The sequence below is a fragment of the Salmo trutta genome, chromosome 29, assembly GCF_901001165.1.
Source record: "Salmo trutta chromosome 29, fSalTru1.1, whole genome shotgun sequence".
Classification (NCBI taxonomy): Eukaryota; Metazoa; Chordata; class Actinopteri; order Salmoniformes; family Salmonidae; genus Salmo; species Salmo trutta.
In genome coordinates this window covers 42,715,584-42,733,439 of record NC_042985.1, presented here as the reverse complement: position 1 = coordinate 42,733,439, position 17,856 = coordinate 42,715,584, and the positions used below count along the sequence as shown (strand labels likewise).

Here is a 17,856-nt window from a genome sequence, read left to right as displayed (position 1 = left end):
GGAGCGTGCAATTGACATGCTGACTGCAGGAATGTCCCCCAGAGCTGTTGCCAGAGAACTAAATGTTAATAACTCTACCATAAGCCCACTCCAACATTGTTTCAGAGAATTTGGCAGTACATGTAACTGGCCTTACAACCGCAGACCACATGTAACCACGCTATGCCTGGACCTCCACATCCAGCTTCTTCATCTGCGGGATCGTCTGAGACCAGTCACCGGGACAGCTGATGAAACAGAGGAGTATTTAGGTCTGTAATAAAGCCTTTTTATGGGGAAAAACCTATTTTGATAAGCTGGGCCTGGCTCCCCAGTGGGTGGGCCTATGCCCTCCCAGGCCTACCCATGCGCCCCTGCCCAGCCATGTGAAACCCATAGATTATGGCCTAATGAATTTATTTGATTTACTGATTTCCTTATATGAACTGCAACGCAGTAAAACAATTACAATTATTGCATGTTGCTTTGATATTTTTGTTCAGTATAGATAATCCGGTTCTAGATTGATATAGCCCTAGATGTCATAGTCTACCTCTTTCAGGTAATACATTAAATGCAGTATTAGCTTTATATTTAGCTAATTCATGATGGGTTTGTTATGCATAGTAAGCTTCTAACTTGTAGCCTCTGTCTCTTGAACAATACGCAACACCAGTGCTCCTCTGGCCTATCTCCTTAAAAAATGCTCCTTCGCTCTTGGAGTCCCATGCAGGAAAAGATAGAGTAGAATAGCTTCCGGATATTATTTTTATACCATATCTTATACCAATAGCCTATGTGAAGATGGACACAAGCTCTAGCTTGCTAATGTTAAATAATGCAGCCAATAGAACTTACAGGTAGTTTGAAAGAAGAGCAAACGTGCGATGCCGGTAGGCTATTGCAGTTAGGCCTATTTCATCAGACACATAACCATTCAATCTTCATAAAAGAGATGGTAAAGCCTTCTGCATCTATTTCCAGTCCAATATTATTCAAGAATGTCATTAAAATGATGAAGATAAGAACAACAAAACGTATTTAATTTAACTGTTGAAAGCAAGGAACGAATGAAGCAACAATAGAAAGAGAAAGAGGAGGTAGGCTAATAACATTAGGGGAAATATTATGAAAGATATATGCATCAGCCTACTAATTATACAAATAGGCCTGATTATATTTTAAAATGTGTGTGAAATGTGAAATTTGGTAGCATTGCCTTTAAATTGGTTAACTTGGGTCAAACGTTTCGGGTAGCCTTCCACAAGCTTCCCACAATAAGTTGGGTGAATTTTGGCCCATTCCTCCTGACAGAGCTGGTGTAACTGAGTCAGGTTTGTTGGCCTCCTTGCTCGCACACACTTTTTCAGTTCGGACCACACATTTTCTATAGGATTGAGGTCAAGGCTTTGTGATGGCCACTCCAATACCTTGACTTTGTTGTCCTTAAGCCATTTTGCCACAACTTTGGAAGCATGCTTGGGGTCATTGTCCATTTGGAAGACCCATTTGCGACCAAGCTTTAACTTCCTGACTGATGTCTTGAGATGTTGCTTAAATATATTCACATAATTTTCCTCCCTCATGATACCATCTATTTTGTGAAGTGCACCAGTCCCTCCTGCAGCAAAGCACCCCAACAACATGATGTTGCCACCCCTGTGCTTCACGGTTGGGATGGTGTTCTTCGGCTTGCAAGCCTCACCCTTTTTCCTCCAAACATAATGATGGTCATTATGGCCAAACAGTTCTATTTTTGTTTCATTAGACCAGAGGACATTTCTCTAAAAAGTACGATCTTTGTCCCCATGTGCAGTTGCAAACTGTAGTCTGGCTTTTTTATGGCGGTTTTGGAGCAGTTCTTCTTCCTTCCTGAGTAGCCTTTCAGGTTATGTCGATATAGGACTGGCCACCCCTCATAGCCTGGTTCCACTCTAGGTTTCTTCCTATGTTTTGGCCTTTCTAGGGAGTTTTTCCTAGCCACCGTGCTTCTACACCTGCATTGCTTGCTGTTTGGGGTTTTAGGCTGGGTTTCTGTACAGCACTTTGAGATATCAGCTGATGTAAGAAGGGCTATATAAATACATTTGATTGATATATGACTCGTTTTACTGTGGATATAGATACTTTTGTACCTGTTTCCTCCAGCATCTTCACAAGGTCCTTTGCTGTTATTCTGGGATTGATTTGCACTTTTCGCACCAAAGTACGTTCATCTCTAGGAGACAGTACACGTCTCCTTTCTGAGCGGTATGACGGCTACGTGGTCCCATGGTGTTTATACTTGTGTACTATTGTTTGTTCAGATGAACGTGGTACTTTCAGCCGTTTGGAAATTGCTCCCAAGGATGAACCAGACTTGTGGAGGTCTACCATTTATTTTCTGAGGTCTTGGCTGATTTATTTAGATTTTCCCATGATGTCAAGCAAAGAGGCACTGAGTTTTAAGGTAGGCCTTGAAATACATCCACAGGTACACCTCCAATTGACTCAAATTATGTCAATTAGCCTATCAGAAACTTCTAAAGCCATGACATCATTATCTGGAATTTTCCAAACTGTTTAAAAGTTAACTTAGTATATGTAAACTTCTGACCCACTGGAATAGTGATACAGTGAAGTGAAATAATCTGTCTGTAAACAATTGTTGGAAAAATTACTCGTGTCATGCACAAAGTAGATGTCCTAACCGACTTGCCAAAACTATAGTTTGTAAACAAGACATTTGTGTAGTGAGAAACGAGTTTTAATGACTCCAACCTAAGTGTATGTAAACTTCCGACTTCAAGTGTAGCTAGCTACATCTATTGGCTTTTATGTTTTCCTGTCGTGGGTCATGTGCAGTAGCCTGTATCATATATGTATTAGATAACAGCACAATCATTTGGTCTTGTTTGGGCTTGGGCTCATTAAATGTCTTTAATGTAGAGCTCATATAATGTATTTAATGTATGGCTCATCAGGCTTAGGAAGAATCAGGCTTGAATTTTTGATCAAAGCTCTAATCAAATCCAGACATAGGCCCATTCATATGCTCTATAATGCTTTTGAAGGACACCTGGTTTTGGCGGGAAATACCGGGTTCCCCAGAGAAAGTGATTTATTCTCCTGGGGGTCAGAATTGTCAGAAGAGTGGATGTAATCGGACATTATCTTCAATCAAAAATGTAGGGAGAAAAAAATTCCAGTAGCTAGCTGCATGAGTGAGAATGTGGACTTCGCCAGCAGACTACTAACGCTAATGGACGTGAGTGAAACAAAAATACTTTGATATGAGCTTGGGATGAGCAGCAATGCAGTCATTTACATCACCGAAAATTGGCGGAAATTGGAACAAGACTGAACCTGTATTACATAGCCAGTGGGCTAAACGACAAGCCGGTGGAAAATAGCAGTTTTTCTACACTGCATCGGCGAGGATGCAATGGAGATCCACAACAGGATGGAGATTCCATATGCTGATCCACAGGACAAGAAAATGGCAGAGGTGAGCAAGCGTTTGAAAAATATTGTGCACCACGGAGGAATACTGTTGGAGAGATCAGTTTTAGGAACACAAGTTCAATGAAAGGCTGGTATTGACAAGTTTATAACCGAACTGAGGCTGAGAGCACGCAACTGTGAGTTCAGAGACACTGAGGATCTAATGCTAAAGGAGAAAATTGTGTTTAGCATCACAGACAGTGTTAGCAGAAAAATGTACCAAGTAATTGAAATTAAAAGAGACTGAGACTGTACTCATATCCCATGGAGGCACCTGCATAAAACCAAGGGGCATAATGACATTGTAAGTGCACACTCTGCACAAACAAGCTAAAGTTCTATGTTACAGATGCATCTGACTACTAGGCAGTGAGGTCTGTGTGCAGCTTGACCTCATCAGAAAGTTGAAACAGTTGCACACCACGGTCCGCAAGTGCTACGCATCTGTGTTCAAAGGACTATGTGAGTTTCCAGGCCAGCACCACATCTACATTGATTCAAAAGTCTCTCCTGTTGTTCATGGATGTAGGAAAATCCCATATGCTGTGCTTGACAGGCTGAAAGAGACATTGGACAAACAAGAGCAGAAGGGTGTGGTCAGCAAAGTAACAAAACCAAAAGCGTGGGTGAGCAGTCTTGTCATAACTGAAAAGAAAAATGTCTCTCTTAGGGTATGCTTGGACCCTAAGGACGTGAACAAGTCCATACAGCATCAACACTTCTCCATACCCACGCCAGAGGATGTGCAATGCAAACCAACAAGCAATAAGGTCTTCACTATTCTAGATGAGAAGGATGGGTATTGGCAAATCAAGCTGGATGTGGAATCAGCCGCTCTCTGCACATTCAGTAACCCATAAGGGAGGTAACAGTTTAATCGCTTATCCTATGGCAAAAAAAGTGCCAGTGAGGTATTTCAGCAGATTAACTCAGATCGTTTTTTAAAGAAGAGCATGACCGCATTCTACAACAGGCAATGGACAGAGCCATCCGTCTGAATGTGAAGTTCAATGATGACAAGATACAGTACATGGTGAGTGAAGTGAAATACATGGGGCACATCACCAGCACAGATGGGGTTTAAGCAAGGTGACAGCAATCACAAAGATGCCCCCACTAGAAGACAGAAAATATCTACCGAGGCTACTGGGCATGACACATTTCCTAACCCAGTATATCCCAGATGAAGCCACTCAGAATCTTCTTCAGGAAGGACATGGCATGGTAGTAGCACCCAGAACAAGAAGCAGCACTGGAGATTGAAAAAAGCCATCTTGTCACGTTCTGACCTGTAAAGGCGTTATTTGTTAGTGTTTAGTTTGGTCAGGACGTGGCAGGGGGTATTTGTTTTATGTGGTTCAGGGTGGTTGTGTGTATGTGTCCATGTAGAGAGGGGTATTTGATTTATTAGTCCAGGGTTTTGGTGATTGTTCTATGTTAATTTATTTCTATGTTCTGTCTAGTCATTTGTATTTCTATGTTTAGTTAATTGGTGTTGGGGCCCTCAGTTGGAGGCAGCTGTCTATCGTTGCCTCTGATTGAAGGTCCTATAATTAGGGGTGTGTTTGTATTGTGGCTTGTGGGTAGTTGTATTCTGTTTTGTGCTTGTCACCTGACAGAACTGTTAGTGTTGTTTCTGTTAATTGTATACGTGTTTATTTTGTTTCTCCTTCTTATATATTAAAAAGAGAAGATGAGTATACACTTCCCTGTTGCGTCTTGGTCCTCCACACACGACACTCGTTACACATCTCTACTGCATGTGCCACTGCTGAAATTCTTCAATCCACAGGAAGAGATTGAAATCAAGTGCATTGACAAACTGAAAACTCCAAGAACACGACAAACTGAAAACTATAAATAGCTCTCTTCAAGTCGTTTCATTAAAACAAATCCCTAGGCCTAATAAGCAGGTAGGCCTATGAACAAGAGCCTAAATAACGAATGTGTAATAAATAGCCTAGAGATAATGACCATGGCTGAAGCCCACTATAGCCTTCCATTTTATAATCCGTAAAATTATGGTTTTGTAATGCTCGAAATTACACAGAATGCACTGTCGGATTGTAGAGCGCTCGCTCCTGCGCATCTATCTTTCCGCCATTTCTCACTGAGCTGAAGCATGTTGGTCTACATTCTAGGGCTGTTTATACCCTACAGAGTTGGACCCTACGGAGAGTAGCGTAGTGTCGCAATGTCGTTTTTCTTCACAAAAGGGGCGGCTACCTGTAGTGTCTTCTGACATTCGATGTACTCCTGTGCAACATTAGTTTATAACGCGCCATATCATTCCTTGCGTAGCAGTGTTGTGTAGGCAATTAAGCTTGCTTGGTTCCTTGATCTGATCTATACCCACCGGGCAAGGGAATTTCTTATCTGATTATTTCACATGGCTACATGGGAAGCTAATCAACTTCAAAATCACCTCAACTTCAAGACTGCTGCCTTGGTTTAGCTTGGCATTCAATAAGAAGCCTATAAAAAATGTCTGCAAATGACTAAAATGTAAATGTAACATTTTCCATTGATAACCAAATATAATCTCTGTGACTGTTCAAACAATAAACCAAACAACATTGTAGCCTTATTAAAATGCCCCCAAAATGTATTTTGTTTAGAAGTAATAGCTACCTGATTGACTACCTAAAAACAGCCCCATGCCATGTGCTTTTTCTCTGTGAGCAAAAATGATGCCATTCTATTTTGAGCTGATATGGGAGTGAATACATTCAAGCAGCATATTATACTGGGATAATGTTGTAGGTTACACAGGCAAGTAAAGAATATTTGCCGGGCCATATGATTAAATTAGAAATCGGATTATTTCACACGTGGGAAGCTAAAAGGCCAGCTTGCTTGCTGTTTTTAGCCAGATAGCTAGCAAACTGCTATCGGCATAGCCTACAGCCAACTGGCAGGCAACCGGCAGGCACACAAGATAATTTATAATAAACCTAAACTTCCATTACATGTAGCCATTATTCAAATATGCAGTTGGTTTTCATTTAAATAAGCTAACAGTGGTGATGATGTTTTAAAATGTGATTCTTCTTTGCTTTTACCACAAATGGGAAGACAACAACAAGAAAATCTCTGCTATCGCCACCTTGTGTATGTTGCTATTCGGAGGATTAGGAACACATGGACCTGCGAGGGTATCATGTTACAAAAGGTGCACGTTGCTCAAAAAAATCGGACTCTACCCAAGAGCACGCATGCACGTAGATCTAAGCACACAAACACAGGCTTGCCTCAAGGGGAAATTTGATGGAAGTCTTCATGAACGAACAGCTACTGTGTTGAATACATACTGGTACGAGAGTCAACGAGTCTACATGTTCATTTATATTATTTTTTAAAAAGTAACCTTTATTTAACCTGTCTGGGCTAGAGGGCAGTATTTTCACAGCCGGATAAAAAACGTACCCGATTTAAACTGGTTACTACTCTGGCCCAGAAATGAGAATATGCATATTATTAGTAGATTTTGATAGCAAACACTCTGAAGTTTCTAAAACTGTTTGAATGGTGTCTGTGAGTATAACAGAACTCATATGGCAGGCAAAACCTGAGAAAATTCCAAGCAGGAAGTGGCCTGTCTGAGAATTTGTAGTTCTTCTTTTGGTTCTCTATCGAAACTACAGTATCTCTGGGGTTACGTATCACTTTCTAAGGCTTCCATTGGCTCTCTAAAGCCTTCAGAAAGCAGATTGAGGCGTCTCCTGTCTCTGGGCAGATAATAGGAGTTCAATTTGTCAGTGGTCTGCCTGGTGACTAAGAGATTGGATATGCGCGTTCACGAGACCTCGCTGCTTTTTTATTTTCCTCTTTGAATGAATACACTATTGTCCGGTTGGAATATTATCGCTATTTTACGAGAAAAATACCATAAAAATTGATTTTAAACAGCGTTTGACATGCTTCTAAGTACGGTAATGGAACATTTTTAATTTTTTTGTCTCGAAATGCGCTCGCGCATTACCCTTTGGATAGTGACCTGAACGCATGAACAGGTATTTGGACATAACTATGGATTATTTGGAACAAAAACAACATTTCTTGTGGAAGTAGCAGTCCTGGGAGTGCATTCTGACGAAGATCAGCAAAGGTAATACAATTTTTCTAATAGTAATTCTGAGTTTAGTTGGCGGGTGTCAAAATAGCTAGCCGTGATGGCTGAGCTATGTACTCAGAATATTGCAAAATGTGCTTTCACCGAAAGCGATTGCATAAAGGAGTTCTGTATCTATAATTCTTAAAATAATTGTTATGTATTTTGTCAACGTTTGTGATGAGTAATTTAGTAAATTCACCGGAAGTTTTCGGTGGGGATACATTTTCTGAACATCACATGCCAATGTAAAATGCTATTTTTTGATATAAATATGAACTTGATTGAACAAAACATGCATGTATTGTATAACATAATGTCCTAGGAGTGTCATCTGATGAAGATCATCAAAGGTTAGTGCTTCATTTAGATGTGTTTTGGGTTTCTGTGACATATATGCTTGCTTGGAAAATGGCTGTGATTATTTTGGGCTATGTACTCTCCTAACATAATCTAATGTTTTGCTTTCGCTGTAAAGCCTTTTTGAAATCAGACAATGTGGTTAGATTAATGAAAGTCTTATCTTTAAAATGGTGTCAAATAGTCGTATGTTTGAAAAATTGAAATTATTGCATTTTTGAAGTTTTATATTTTGCGCCACGCTGTTCCACTGGCTGTTGAATAGAGTGGGACGGTGACGTCCCACCTAGCCCATAGAGGTTAACTAAGCATAGTTCATAACGTGTATAGGGCAATAACAGCACATTGCATTTATCCCATTCTAACGTTGAACGTCTTGGTACATTTATCAACATATCTTGTGTCACTCCCTGATCTGTTTCACCTGTCCTTGTGCTTGTCTCCACCCTCCACCAGGTGTCGCCCATCTTCCCCATTATCCCCTGTGTATTTATACCTGTATTTTCTGTCTGTCTGTGCCAGTTCGTCTTGTTTGCCAAGTCAACCAGCTCCTGGTTTTTCCCAGTCTCTCTTTTTCTCATCCTCCTGGTTCTGACCCTTGCCTGTCCTGACTCTGAGCCCACCTGCCTGACCACTCTGCCTGCCCCTGACCTGGAGACTGCCTGCCGCCCTGTACCGTTTTTGGACTCTGCCCTGGCTATGAACTCTTGCCTGTCCCTGACCTGCCTTTTGCCTACCCCTTGGATTATAATAAATATCAGAGCTCAAACCATCTGCCTCCTGTGTCTGCATCTGGGTTTCGCCTTGTGTCGTTATAGTACGAACTGGCCATGACTGACCCAGCAGACTGGACCAGCTCAGTCACACCGTCTCCCTGCAGGGAGCTACCATTAAGAGACAGGAGGTGCTACTTCAGAACCTAATGGACAGTGACGGTAGTGGAACGGTAGTGGAACGGTTTTCCAAGGCCGACCATTTCATCCCTCTCCCCAAACTACCCTCTGCCAAAGAGACGGCCCAGCTCATGGTGCAACACGTTCCCTAGTCCGGTCTCTCCGGACTGGAGAGCGTCGCCGGAGGCCAGGTGCGCAGAGCAGGTCACAGGGTATACTGGGTCGTGGAGGCGCACTGGAGATCTGGAGCTTATGGCTGGCACAACTCGTCCTGGCTGGATAACCTCCGTAGCCCAACAAGCACGAGGCGTTGTGACAGGTCGCACAGGTTTGTGTTGGCGAACTGGGGGTACCGTGCGTAGAGCAGGCGCAGGATAACTTGGGCCGAGAAAACGCACCGGAGACCAGGAACGCTGAGCAGGCATACTCCTTCCTGGCTGAATGCCAACTCTAGCACGGCACCTGTGAGGAGCTTGCACCGAGCGCACCGGGCTATAGCTGTGCACTGGCGACACAGTGCGTATCTTAGCATAACATGGTGCTTGCTCGGTCACTCACCCCCCACAGTAAGCATGGGGAGTTGGCACAGGTCTCCAACCTGACTCTGTCAATCTCCCCGTGTGCCCCCCCAAAACATTTTTTTGGGGGGGGCTGCCTCTCGCACTTGCCTCGCCGTTGGTATCGTGCCTCCTCTCGTCGCCGCTCTGCTCTCGCTGCCTCCACCTGTTCCCATGGAAGGCGATCCCATCCAGCCTGGATCTCCTCCCATGTCCAGGATCCTTTGCCGTCCAGAACTTCCTCCCAGGTCCATTCTTTTCCACGCTGCTTGGTCCTTTTAGGGTGGGTTATTCTGTCACGGCTGTCGAAAGGAGCGGACCAAAGTGCAGTGTGGTTGTAGTTCCACATTTTATTAAATCTGTGAAACTTTGCAATACATAAAGAACTGAATTAACAAAACAACAAACCGTAACGCAGAGAGAAACAAACACTACTCAAAATATAATTAACCCACCAAGACCCAGGAAGAAAAATCCCTACTTAAATATGATCTCAAATTAGAGACAACGAGGACCAGCTGTCTCCAATTGGAGATCAACCCCCCAAAAAACAAAAACAAAATAGAAACCTGGAACTAAACATAGAAATAGAAAACATAGAAAAACACAAAACACCCCCTGTCACGCCCTGACATACTCTACTATAGAAAATTACATCTTACTAGGGTCAGGACGTGACAAGTAGCCTATATCTTCTACATAATAAGCTACACTCATTCCCCTGGCATGCACCATATAGGAAAAGGCTTATGTTCAGGCTTATGTTTATGAGAGAGCTCAGCCATTCAAATGTTTGTAATGACTCATCATCCATTAGCTGTAGTGTATAAATAACATGTGGACCTATTGTATGTATGCCTACTTTATAGTTTTCTTCAGTTCACAGCTCAATATATCACCACAATAATTAAATACGATCACTTCTGTTTTACGTTTCAATAGAACTCTACTGTATATTAATCAATTACTGAAGTTAATGTGAAAAAGAAAGTAATTATATTCCATTCTACTCCATTCAATCTATTCTATTATTTAGTTATAATTAGTTCCTGTGTTTGTTTCCCTATTTCAGGTGTTGTTTGACGTCACTGTGGCAGGCCATGAGGTTGGCAGGATTGTGATTGGCCTGTTTGAAGACCTTCTTCCACTGATTGTGAATAACTTTGTTGGTCTTGCAAAAGGGGAGGTAGGCCACTGTACGCTGTCTGTGTAAAAGTTGTTATTGTGGTGTGAGTAAACAAGACAGTAAAGCATCAGAATACCAATTATCCATCCATAGATCATAGGTCTATGATTATGGCTGTGTCGTGTCTTTGGGCATCATTAACTTGAAGACATGTTTATCAAATAACTCTCTGTAATTATTATTACGCGATTAACTGATTAATCGTGTAACTGTAATTAACTAGGAGGTCGGGGCACCAAGGAAAATATTCAGATTACACAGTTATAATTTTCCTAATATAACTGTCAGATAGTATAACATTATATATTATATTATAAGATCTGATCTATTATCTTCTTGTTTTAATGATGTGTTATTACCTCGCGTCCAGTCTCATTCCAAACGTCATAAATTGTTGTTATCTGCACGAACCCAGTCTTCACTAAGTCATCCATACATCAATTGTCTTAAAATAATTTATTTACTAAACTAAGTAATTCACAGAAAGCATACAAAACAGTAGGTATCATTACAAATCAATGGTAGAGGAATGTGCCCTAGTGGGCTAAACCGGCATGGCGGCTTGTTAAACAAAGGGTGATGAAGGGCAGCTGAGGAGGCACAACAGAGTTGATAAATATTAACAATTGATATGCTAATCCTTTGCACATGAACGCTCACTCATTCGGAAACAATTGCAATCAATATATATATTTACGCTCAGTGTGTCGTCGTGATCTTTGTTGGAGAGTTTCGTCCTCTCTCTCTCTCTCTCTCTCTCTCTCTCTCTCTCTCTCTCTCGGTTAGAATGGATCTTTCAAAGCAACATTCATTAATGTCGTTATAGAATGGATGTTTCGTTGGTCTTCGCGTTCAATGATACCGAATTTCTAGCTGCAGACTAGTAATTAATATCAAAGACTTGTTATTATTCTGTATCGATAGTTTAACCACGTGGTATGGTTGAAGTTCAGTAGAGGAACGCATGGTCAAAACTTGGCTCTCTCTTCTCGAAGTAAGCTGGTCTAAAGAAAGAAACCCTGGGTGGGGGTTCATATACTGAACGTAGAAAAGGCTGTCACATGATGCCTTGTCCTGTCTGTGTCCCTGGGGGCGTGCCGGTGACTTGGTAAAACTTTAAACAGAAAATACAATTTTCTCACATTAACATCTTACATAGCATCTCAACATATTCCAAATAGTTGTATCCTTGTTGATTCAGTTGATACAACCATTTAGATGTAAGTCTCATAGCTGAGGCTATTATATAAACATTATTATGGTAATATGGCAATATTGTCTCTCATGAGTTGTCATAAAATTGTACCAAGTGGACCAGTTCGTAGCTAGATTCTTCACCGATCTTTTATACCTTCTCCAGAACATAAATGTCATTCGGTTCCCCCGTCCTGTGAGTTGGAAGAATTCCTTTGTCTCTCTATGAAACCACTCTGTCTCAAAACTGTGGCCTGTGAGGCAGGACATTCCCTTCGGAATTTACGACCACCTTCTGACCACAGCAGCCTGGGTGTAGGAGACAGAGGGAGATGGTGCAGAAGTAGGGGGATGGTAGAGGGGGAGGGGGTCAACTGTGCTCGCTGTACTCAAAGAGGGCAACGTCATAACAGCTGTTTAGAGAAAACCGAACCATGGATTACAGTTTCTCCTGGCCCATAGAATACAGTTTATCCTTCAGTGTGAGGAACCATCTAACACAAGTTGTAAAATCCTGAACTTCCCCTTTAACTGTTGACATGATGTTGTTCTTAAAGTGTAGACTGAACATAGTATCTAAAGTAGCCTATATTCTGACACACCTGCATATTTCTTGCACATTTGCACATTTCCAAAATCATCGTCTTTGCAGAAAGGATATGGTTACAAAGGAAGTAAGTTTCATCGGGCAATCAAGGACTTCATGATCCAAGGCGGTGACTTCACAGCTGGAGATGGGACTGGAGGTAAGAAAGATCAATTTGATCTGCCTTAGACATTTGATCTTATGTTGAATGTTGGGAATAGTATATCAACAAAGCAGAGAAGGTGGTTACGTACACTCCCCCAAAGTTCTCAGTGGGCCCATCCCAGAGGGCACCTATTCCCTATATAGTGCACTACATTTGACCAGGACCCATAGTCTCCAGTCCCAGTCTCTTCATCTGTCCCCACACAGTCCTTAAATGCTTTTTCCCTAATTTGTTGCCACAGGTAGAAGCATTTACGCAACCAATTTGCTGATGAGAACTTCAAGCTGAAGCAACTGGGAGCAGTTGGGCCAGTATGGCCAACACGGGCCCAGACACCAACGGTTCCTAGTTTTTTTAATCACTGCGGTCAGGACTCCTAGGCTGGACGGGAAGCACGTGGTGTTTGGGAAGATGCTGGAGGTTATGGTAAGTGGAGGCAAAAAATTTGTTTTTAGAGTTAGAATATTTTTTGTGGCCACTGACATTAGAAAATAATTTGTCACTCACACATATACACATGAACACACGTGTACACACACACACAAGTGTACACACACAAGTGTACACACACACACACACACACACACACACACACACACACACACGGGTACAATGAATCGCTAGTATATATTCTAATCTTCTCTTTAGAGTCTGTGGTTCACACCATCGAGCTCCAAGACACAAATGACCGAAACCTGCCCTATACAGTGTGTCATTGTCAACAGTGGGAAGACTGAAGTCAAAAAGCAATTTATTGTGGAGGTGGAGGGTTGGGAGGGTTATCACTACACTTTCACTAGAGAAATATTATGCAGTTGTTGTTTATGTTTATTTATTACTAGAGCATATCCGTGGCTCTCTAATGGGTATACTAACTATTAACAAAATAAATACTTAACTCATGAGAAGATGTAATTTATGAAGAATATGTTAAAACTGTTGGGCGTAATTTGTTGTTTGTTCTACACTAATTGTCAAATGATCAGAATGTCATTTGCACTATCCACTCAGCACTTTGTCATGCTAAGCTGAAACAACTTTTTTTCTCTCACATTGTTGATACAGTGAGGGGAAAAAGTATTTGATCCCCTGCTGATTTTGTACGTTTGCCCACTGACAAAGAAATTCTCAGTCTATAATTTTAATGGTAGGTTTATTTGAACAGTGAGAGACAGAATAACAACAAAAAAATCCAGAAAAATGCATGTCAAGAATGTTATAAAATGATTTGCATTTTAAAGAGGGAAATAAGTATTTGACCCCTCTGCAAAACATGACTTAGTACTTGGTGGCAAAACCCTTGTTGGCAATCACAGAGGTCAGACGTTTCTTGTAGTTGGCCACCAGGTTTGCACACATCTCGGGAGGGATTTTGTCCCACTCCTCTTTGCAGAGCTTCTCCAAGTCATTAAGGTTTCGAGGCTGACCTTTGGCAACTTGAACCTTCAGCTCCCTCCACAGATTTTCTATGGGATTAAGGTCTGGAGACTGGCTAGGCCACTCCAGGACCTTAATGTGCTTCTTCTTGAGCCACTCCTTTGTCGCCTTGGCCTTGTGTTTTGGGTCATTGTCATGCTGGAAGACCCATTTTCAATGCCCTGGCTGAGGGAGGAGGTTCTCACCCAAGATTTGACGGTACATGGCATTAGGGTCATAGGCAGCATTCCTCCTCCTCCAAACACGGCGAGTTGAGTTGATGCCAAAGAGCTCCATTTTGGTTTCATCTGACCACAACACTTTCACCCAGTTGGTCCGAAGCCTCCAGTGATGATCCATGGCCCGAAGCCTCCAGTGATGATCCATGGCACGAAGCCTCCAGTGATGATCCATGGCACGAAGCCTCCAGTGATAATCCATGGCACGAAGCCTCCAGTGATGATCCATGGCCTGGAGCCTCCAGTGATGATCCATGGCACAAAGCCTCCAGTGACGATCCATGGCGCGGAGCCTGCAGCGACGATCCATGGCACGGAGCCTGCAGCGACGGTCCCCTGTACGGAGCCTCCAGCGACGGTCCCCAGTACGGAGCCTCCAGCGGCGGTCCCCAGTCCGGAGCCTCCAGCGGCGGCCCCCAGTCCGGAGCCTCCAGCGGCGGCCCCCAGTCCGGAGCCTCCAGCGGCGGTCCGCAGTCCGGAGCCTCCAGCGGCGGTCCGCAGTCCGGAGCCTCCAGCGGTGGTCCGCAGTCCGGAACCTCCAGCGGGGGTTCTCAGTTCAGAGCCTCCGGCGATGATCCACAGTCCGGGTCCTTCGGTGACGATCCACGGTCCGGTGACACAAAAGCGGAGGGATCAGCGGGCGGAGCGGGGTCTATGCCCCGAACTGGAGCCGCCTCCTATGCTGGCGGATAAGCAGGATGAGAGGGTTCTTCGTCCCGCACCAGAACCGCCTCCGATGCAGGAGGATCCGCGGGATGAGAAGGTTCTTCGTCCTGCACCAGAGCCGCCACCGACATTAGACACCCACCCTAACCCTCCCTGTTTTTTGTTGTTTCAGGTTTTGCGTTCGGAGTCCGCACCTTTGTGTGTGTGTGGGGGGGGGGGGGGGGGTACTGTCACGTCCTGACCATAGAAAGCTTGTATTTTCTATGGTAGAATAGGTCAGGGCGTGACAGGGGGTTTTGTTTAGTTAAAATTTCTATGTTGTGTGGTTCTAGTTTCTGTTTTTCTATGTTGTTGTTTTTTGGGATGATCTCCAATTAGAGGCAGCTGGTCATCGTTGTCTATAATTGGGGATCATATTCAAGTAGTTGTTTTTCCCACCTGGGTTTGTGGGAGATTATGTTTTGAGTTAGTGCATGTTGTACCTCTTCGTCACGGTTTGTTGTTTTTATAGTTTATTGTATGTATTGCATAGTTTCACATATAAATAAAGATGTGGAACGATACACACGCTGTGCTTTGGTCCACTCCTTCATACGACGACCGTGACATTTACAGAGTTTTCCATATAGTGGTCTAATGTTGATGGGACATTTTATTCTGTTTCAATGTTACTCCTGAATCACTGTGAAAAATACAATTGTTTTTGTTGAGTATATCTTGATGGGCTTGGCAACAGTAACAAGGGGTATAGCTTTTGGGGGGGTAGAACGTTTCTTTGCAACCATCAGGTGACGTTCCTGGAACAAAACCTCCAGGGACTATGACAGAACGTTCTAAGAGCATCCTATAAACATCCTTGGGGTTGTCCCGAAACAAACCGGGTACTTGACAAAAACATCCAGTAGACAATCACAGAACATTCCAAGAGCGTCCTATAAATGTCCTTGAGGACCACCCTGGAACAAAGCGCGTACACTCTTAGAAAAAAAGGAACCTAAAAGGCTTAGTCAGTTGTCCACATAGAGGAACCCTTTGAAGAACCATTTTTGGTTTCAGGTAGAACCTTTTTGATTCCAGGTAGAACCCTTTTGGGTTCCATATAGAACCCTTTCCACAGAGGGTTCTACATGGAACCCAAAGGGGTTCTACCTGTAACCAAAAAGGGTTCTTCTGCAGTTGAAAAACCCTTTTGGAATCCTTTTTTCTAAGCGTGTACTAGACAAAAACTTCCAGGGGACCATGACAGATCATTCTAAGAACGTCCTATAAACATCCTTGGGGACGTCCCTGGAAACAAACCGCAACCTAGACAAAAACCTTCACAAGACCATGACATAACGTCCTGAGAATGTCCTAAAATCATCCTTCGGGATATCCCTTTAACAAACCGGGAACTAGATAAAACCTCTACAGGACCATGACACACCATTCTGAAAACATCTTAAAACTGTCCCTGGGGATGTCACGGGAACAACCTGGGAACTAGACAAAATGTACACAGAACCATGGCACAACGTCCTGACGACTTTAGGCGACCATTTCGTGATGTTCCGGGGACATCCTAATGACTCATTTCTCTTTGCATGGAATTCATATATGTTATCAGAAACAGTCCATCCAATCATATCATATCATGAATTATTTGCAATGCAGTAATAGTAAAGGAAAGTGTCAGCAAGGGCATTTTCTACAATAAAATGCTATTGTTAGAATTTCTGTATTTGTACGGGTTGTTATTTTGTTCTCTATGGACCTCAGTCTCAAGTGGTTTTAGTATTTGTTCTAGTGTTTGTTTGCATTGGTATTTTTCCAACTCAAGATAATTACTGGTCATCAATGAATACAATGGGAATGGGTTGTTCTGCCTTGAAGAAATACTGCAGTATATCAATGAGTCGCTAGGGGACAAATCCATTCATGGGCTAAATATGGTATGTATGAAATAATAACTTCTGGGGGGCCAGTAGAAAACCCAGACATTTGAAATGAATGGTCAAGTGCAAGTGTTGGGATTGACAGGTGATTTGCGTAAGTTGACAACACTGTGAACTAATGAGAACACAGTGTGATATGTTTTCTTCACTCCCATGTCTCCACACTGCCAGGGCTAGAGGAAGAAAACAGCCATGGACACAAAGGTCAGAGCAAGAGGATACATCTCATGAGAACACCATGGAACGCATACACGCACGCACGCACGCATGAACGCACGCACACACACACACACACACACACACACACACACACACACACACACACACACACACACACACACACACACACACACACACACACACACACACACACACACACACACACACACACACACACACACACACACACACTGAAAACACACACAAAGCCTGTATTCTCCATCTCCCTCCATCTTTCCACTCCAGCTAAAATGAAAAGTTACCATTCCTGAACGCATGGTATCTTCATATGCAATGACTTATACCTGTATACAATGGCCTCAACACAACAGTGCATCTACATTGAAAACTGTTCTAATGTATTTTTCTGTACTTCATTCCAGGTAGTCATATACATGATGTGTGTAGTGTATCTGTAGTCTGAACCATATCTCAGTGGTTGGGCATGTAATGAGAGGTCTGACCATGCAGCGTGTCCACAAGAGTGGAAAATAGTCCAGTTCGGTAACTGGGTAAGAGCAGTCTAGAGCTGGTTGGGAATATATGAGAGGATCAATGGGAGATGGGCTAAAAGTTGGCTCTCTGTCCATTGCAGGGCTTGAAGAGGCTGTGAAGGGATGACAGGCTTCATTAGCAACAATACTGGGCAGCATGCAGGGCTCCCACAGGACCCTCAGTGCAGGATGATGGGACAGTACGCTAGAAAGGTCAAGCGCAGACAAATCAGCATCGCAGAATGAATGCCTGATAGAACCATAAAACCATACAGACCAGTGCAACTTTCTATCCGCAAATAAATGGCCTATCAATACAGATCAACTTTGTATCTTTTAATCAAGATAGTTAGAAATACAGTACTGTATACTC

The 17,856-nt window shown here is 42.9% G+C and overlaps 1 protein-coding gene across 1 annotated transcript; it reads left to right on the top strand.

The window, feature by feature from the left end:
- Positions 1-4,438: 4,438 nt before the first annotated feature.
- On the top strand, positions 4,439-17,610 carry ppic (peptidylprolyl isomerase C). Its single transcript, XM_029722368.1, is given in 11 exon segments — positions 4,439-4,495; positions 10,456-10,569; positions 12,416-12,509; positions 12,757-12,768; positions 12,771-12,812; positions 12,815-12,870; positions 12,873-12,941; positions 13,166-13,218; positions 13,220-13,284; positions 16,942-16,974; positions 17,585-17,610. Coding segments are annotated over 11 exon segments (621 nt in total).
- Positions 17,611-17,856: the final 246 nt, after the last annotated feature.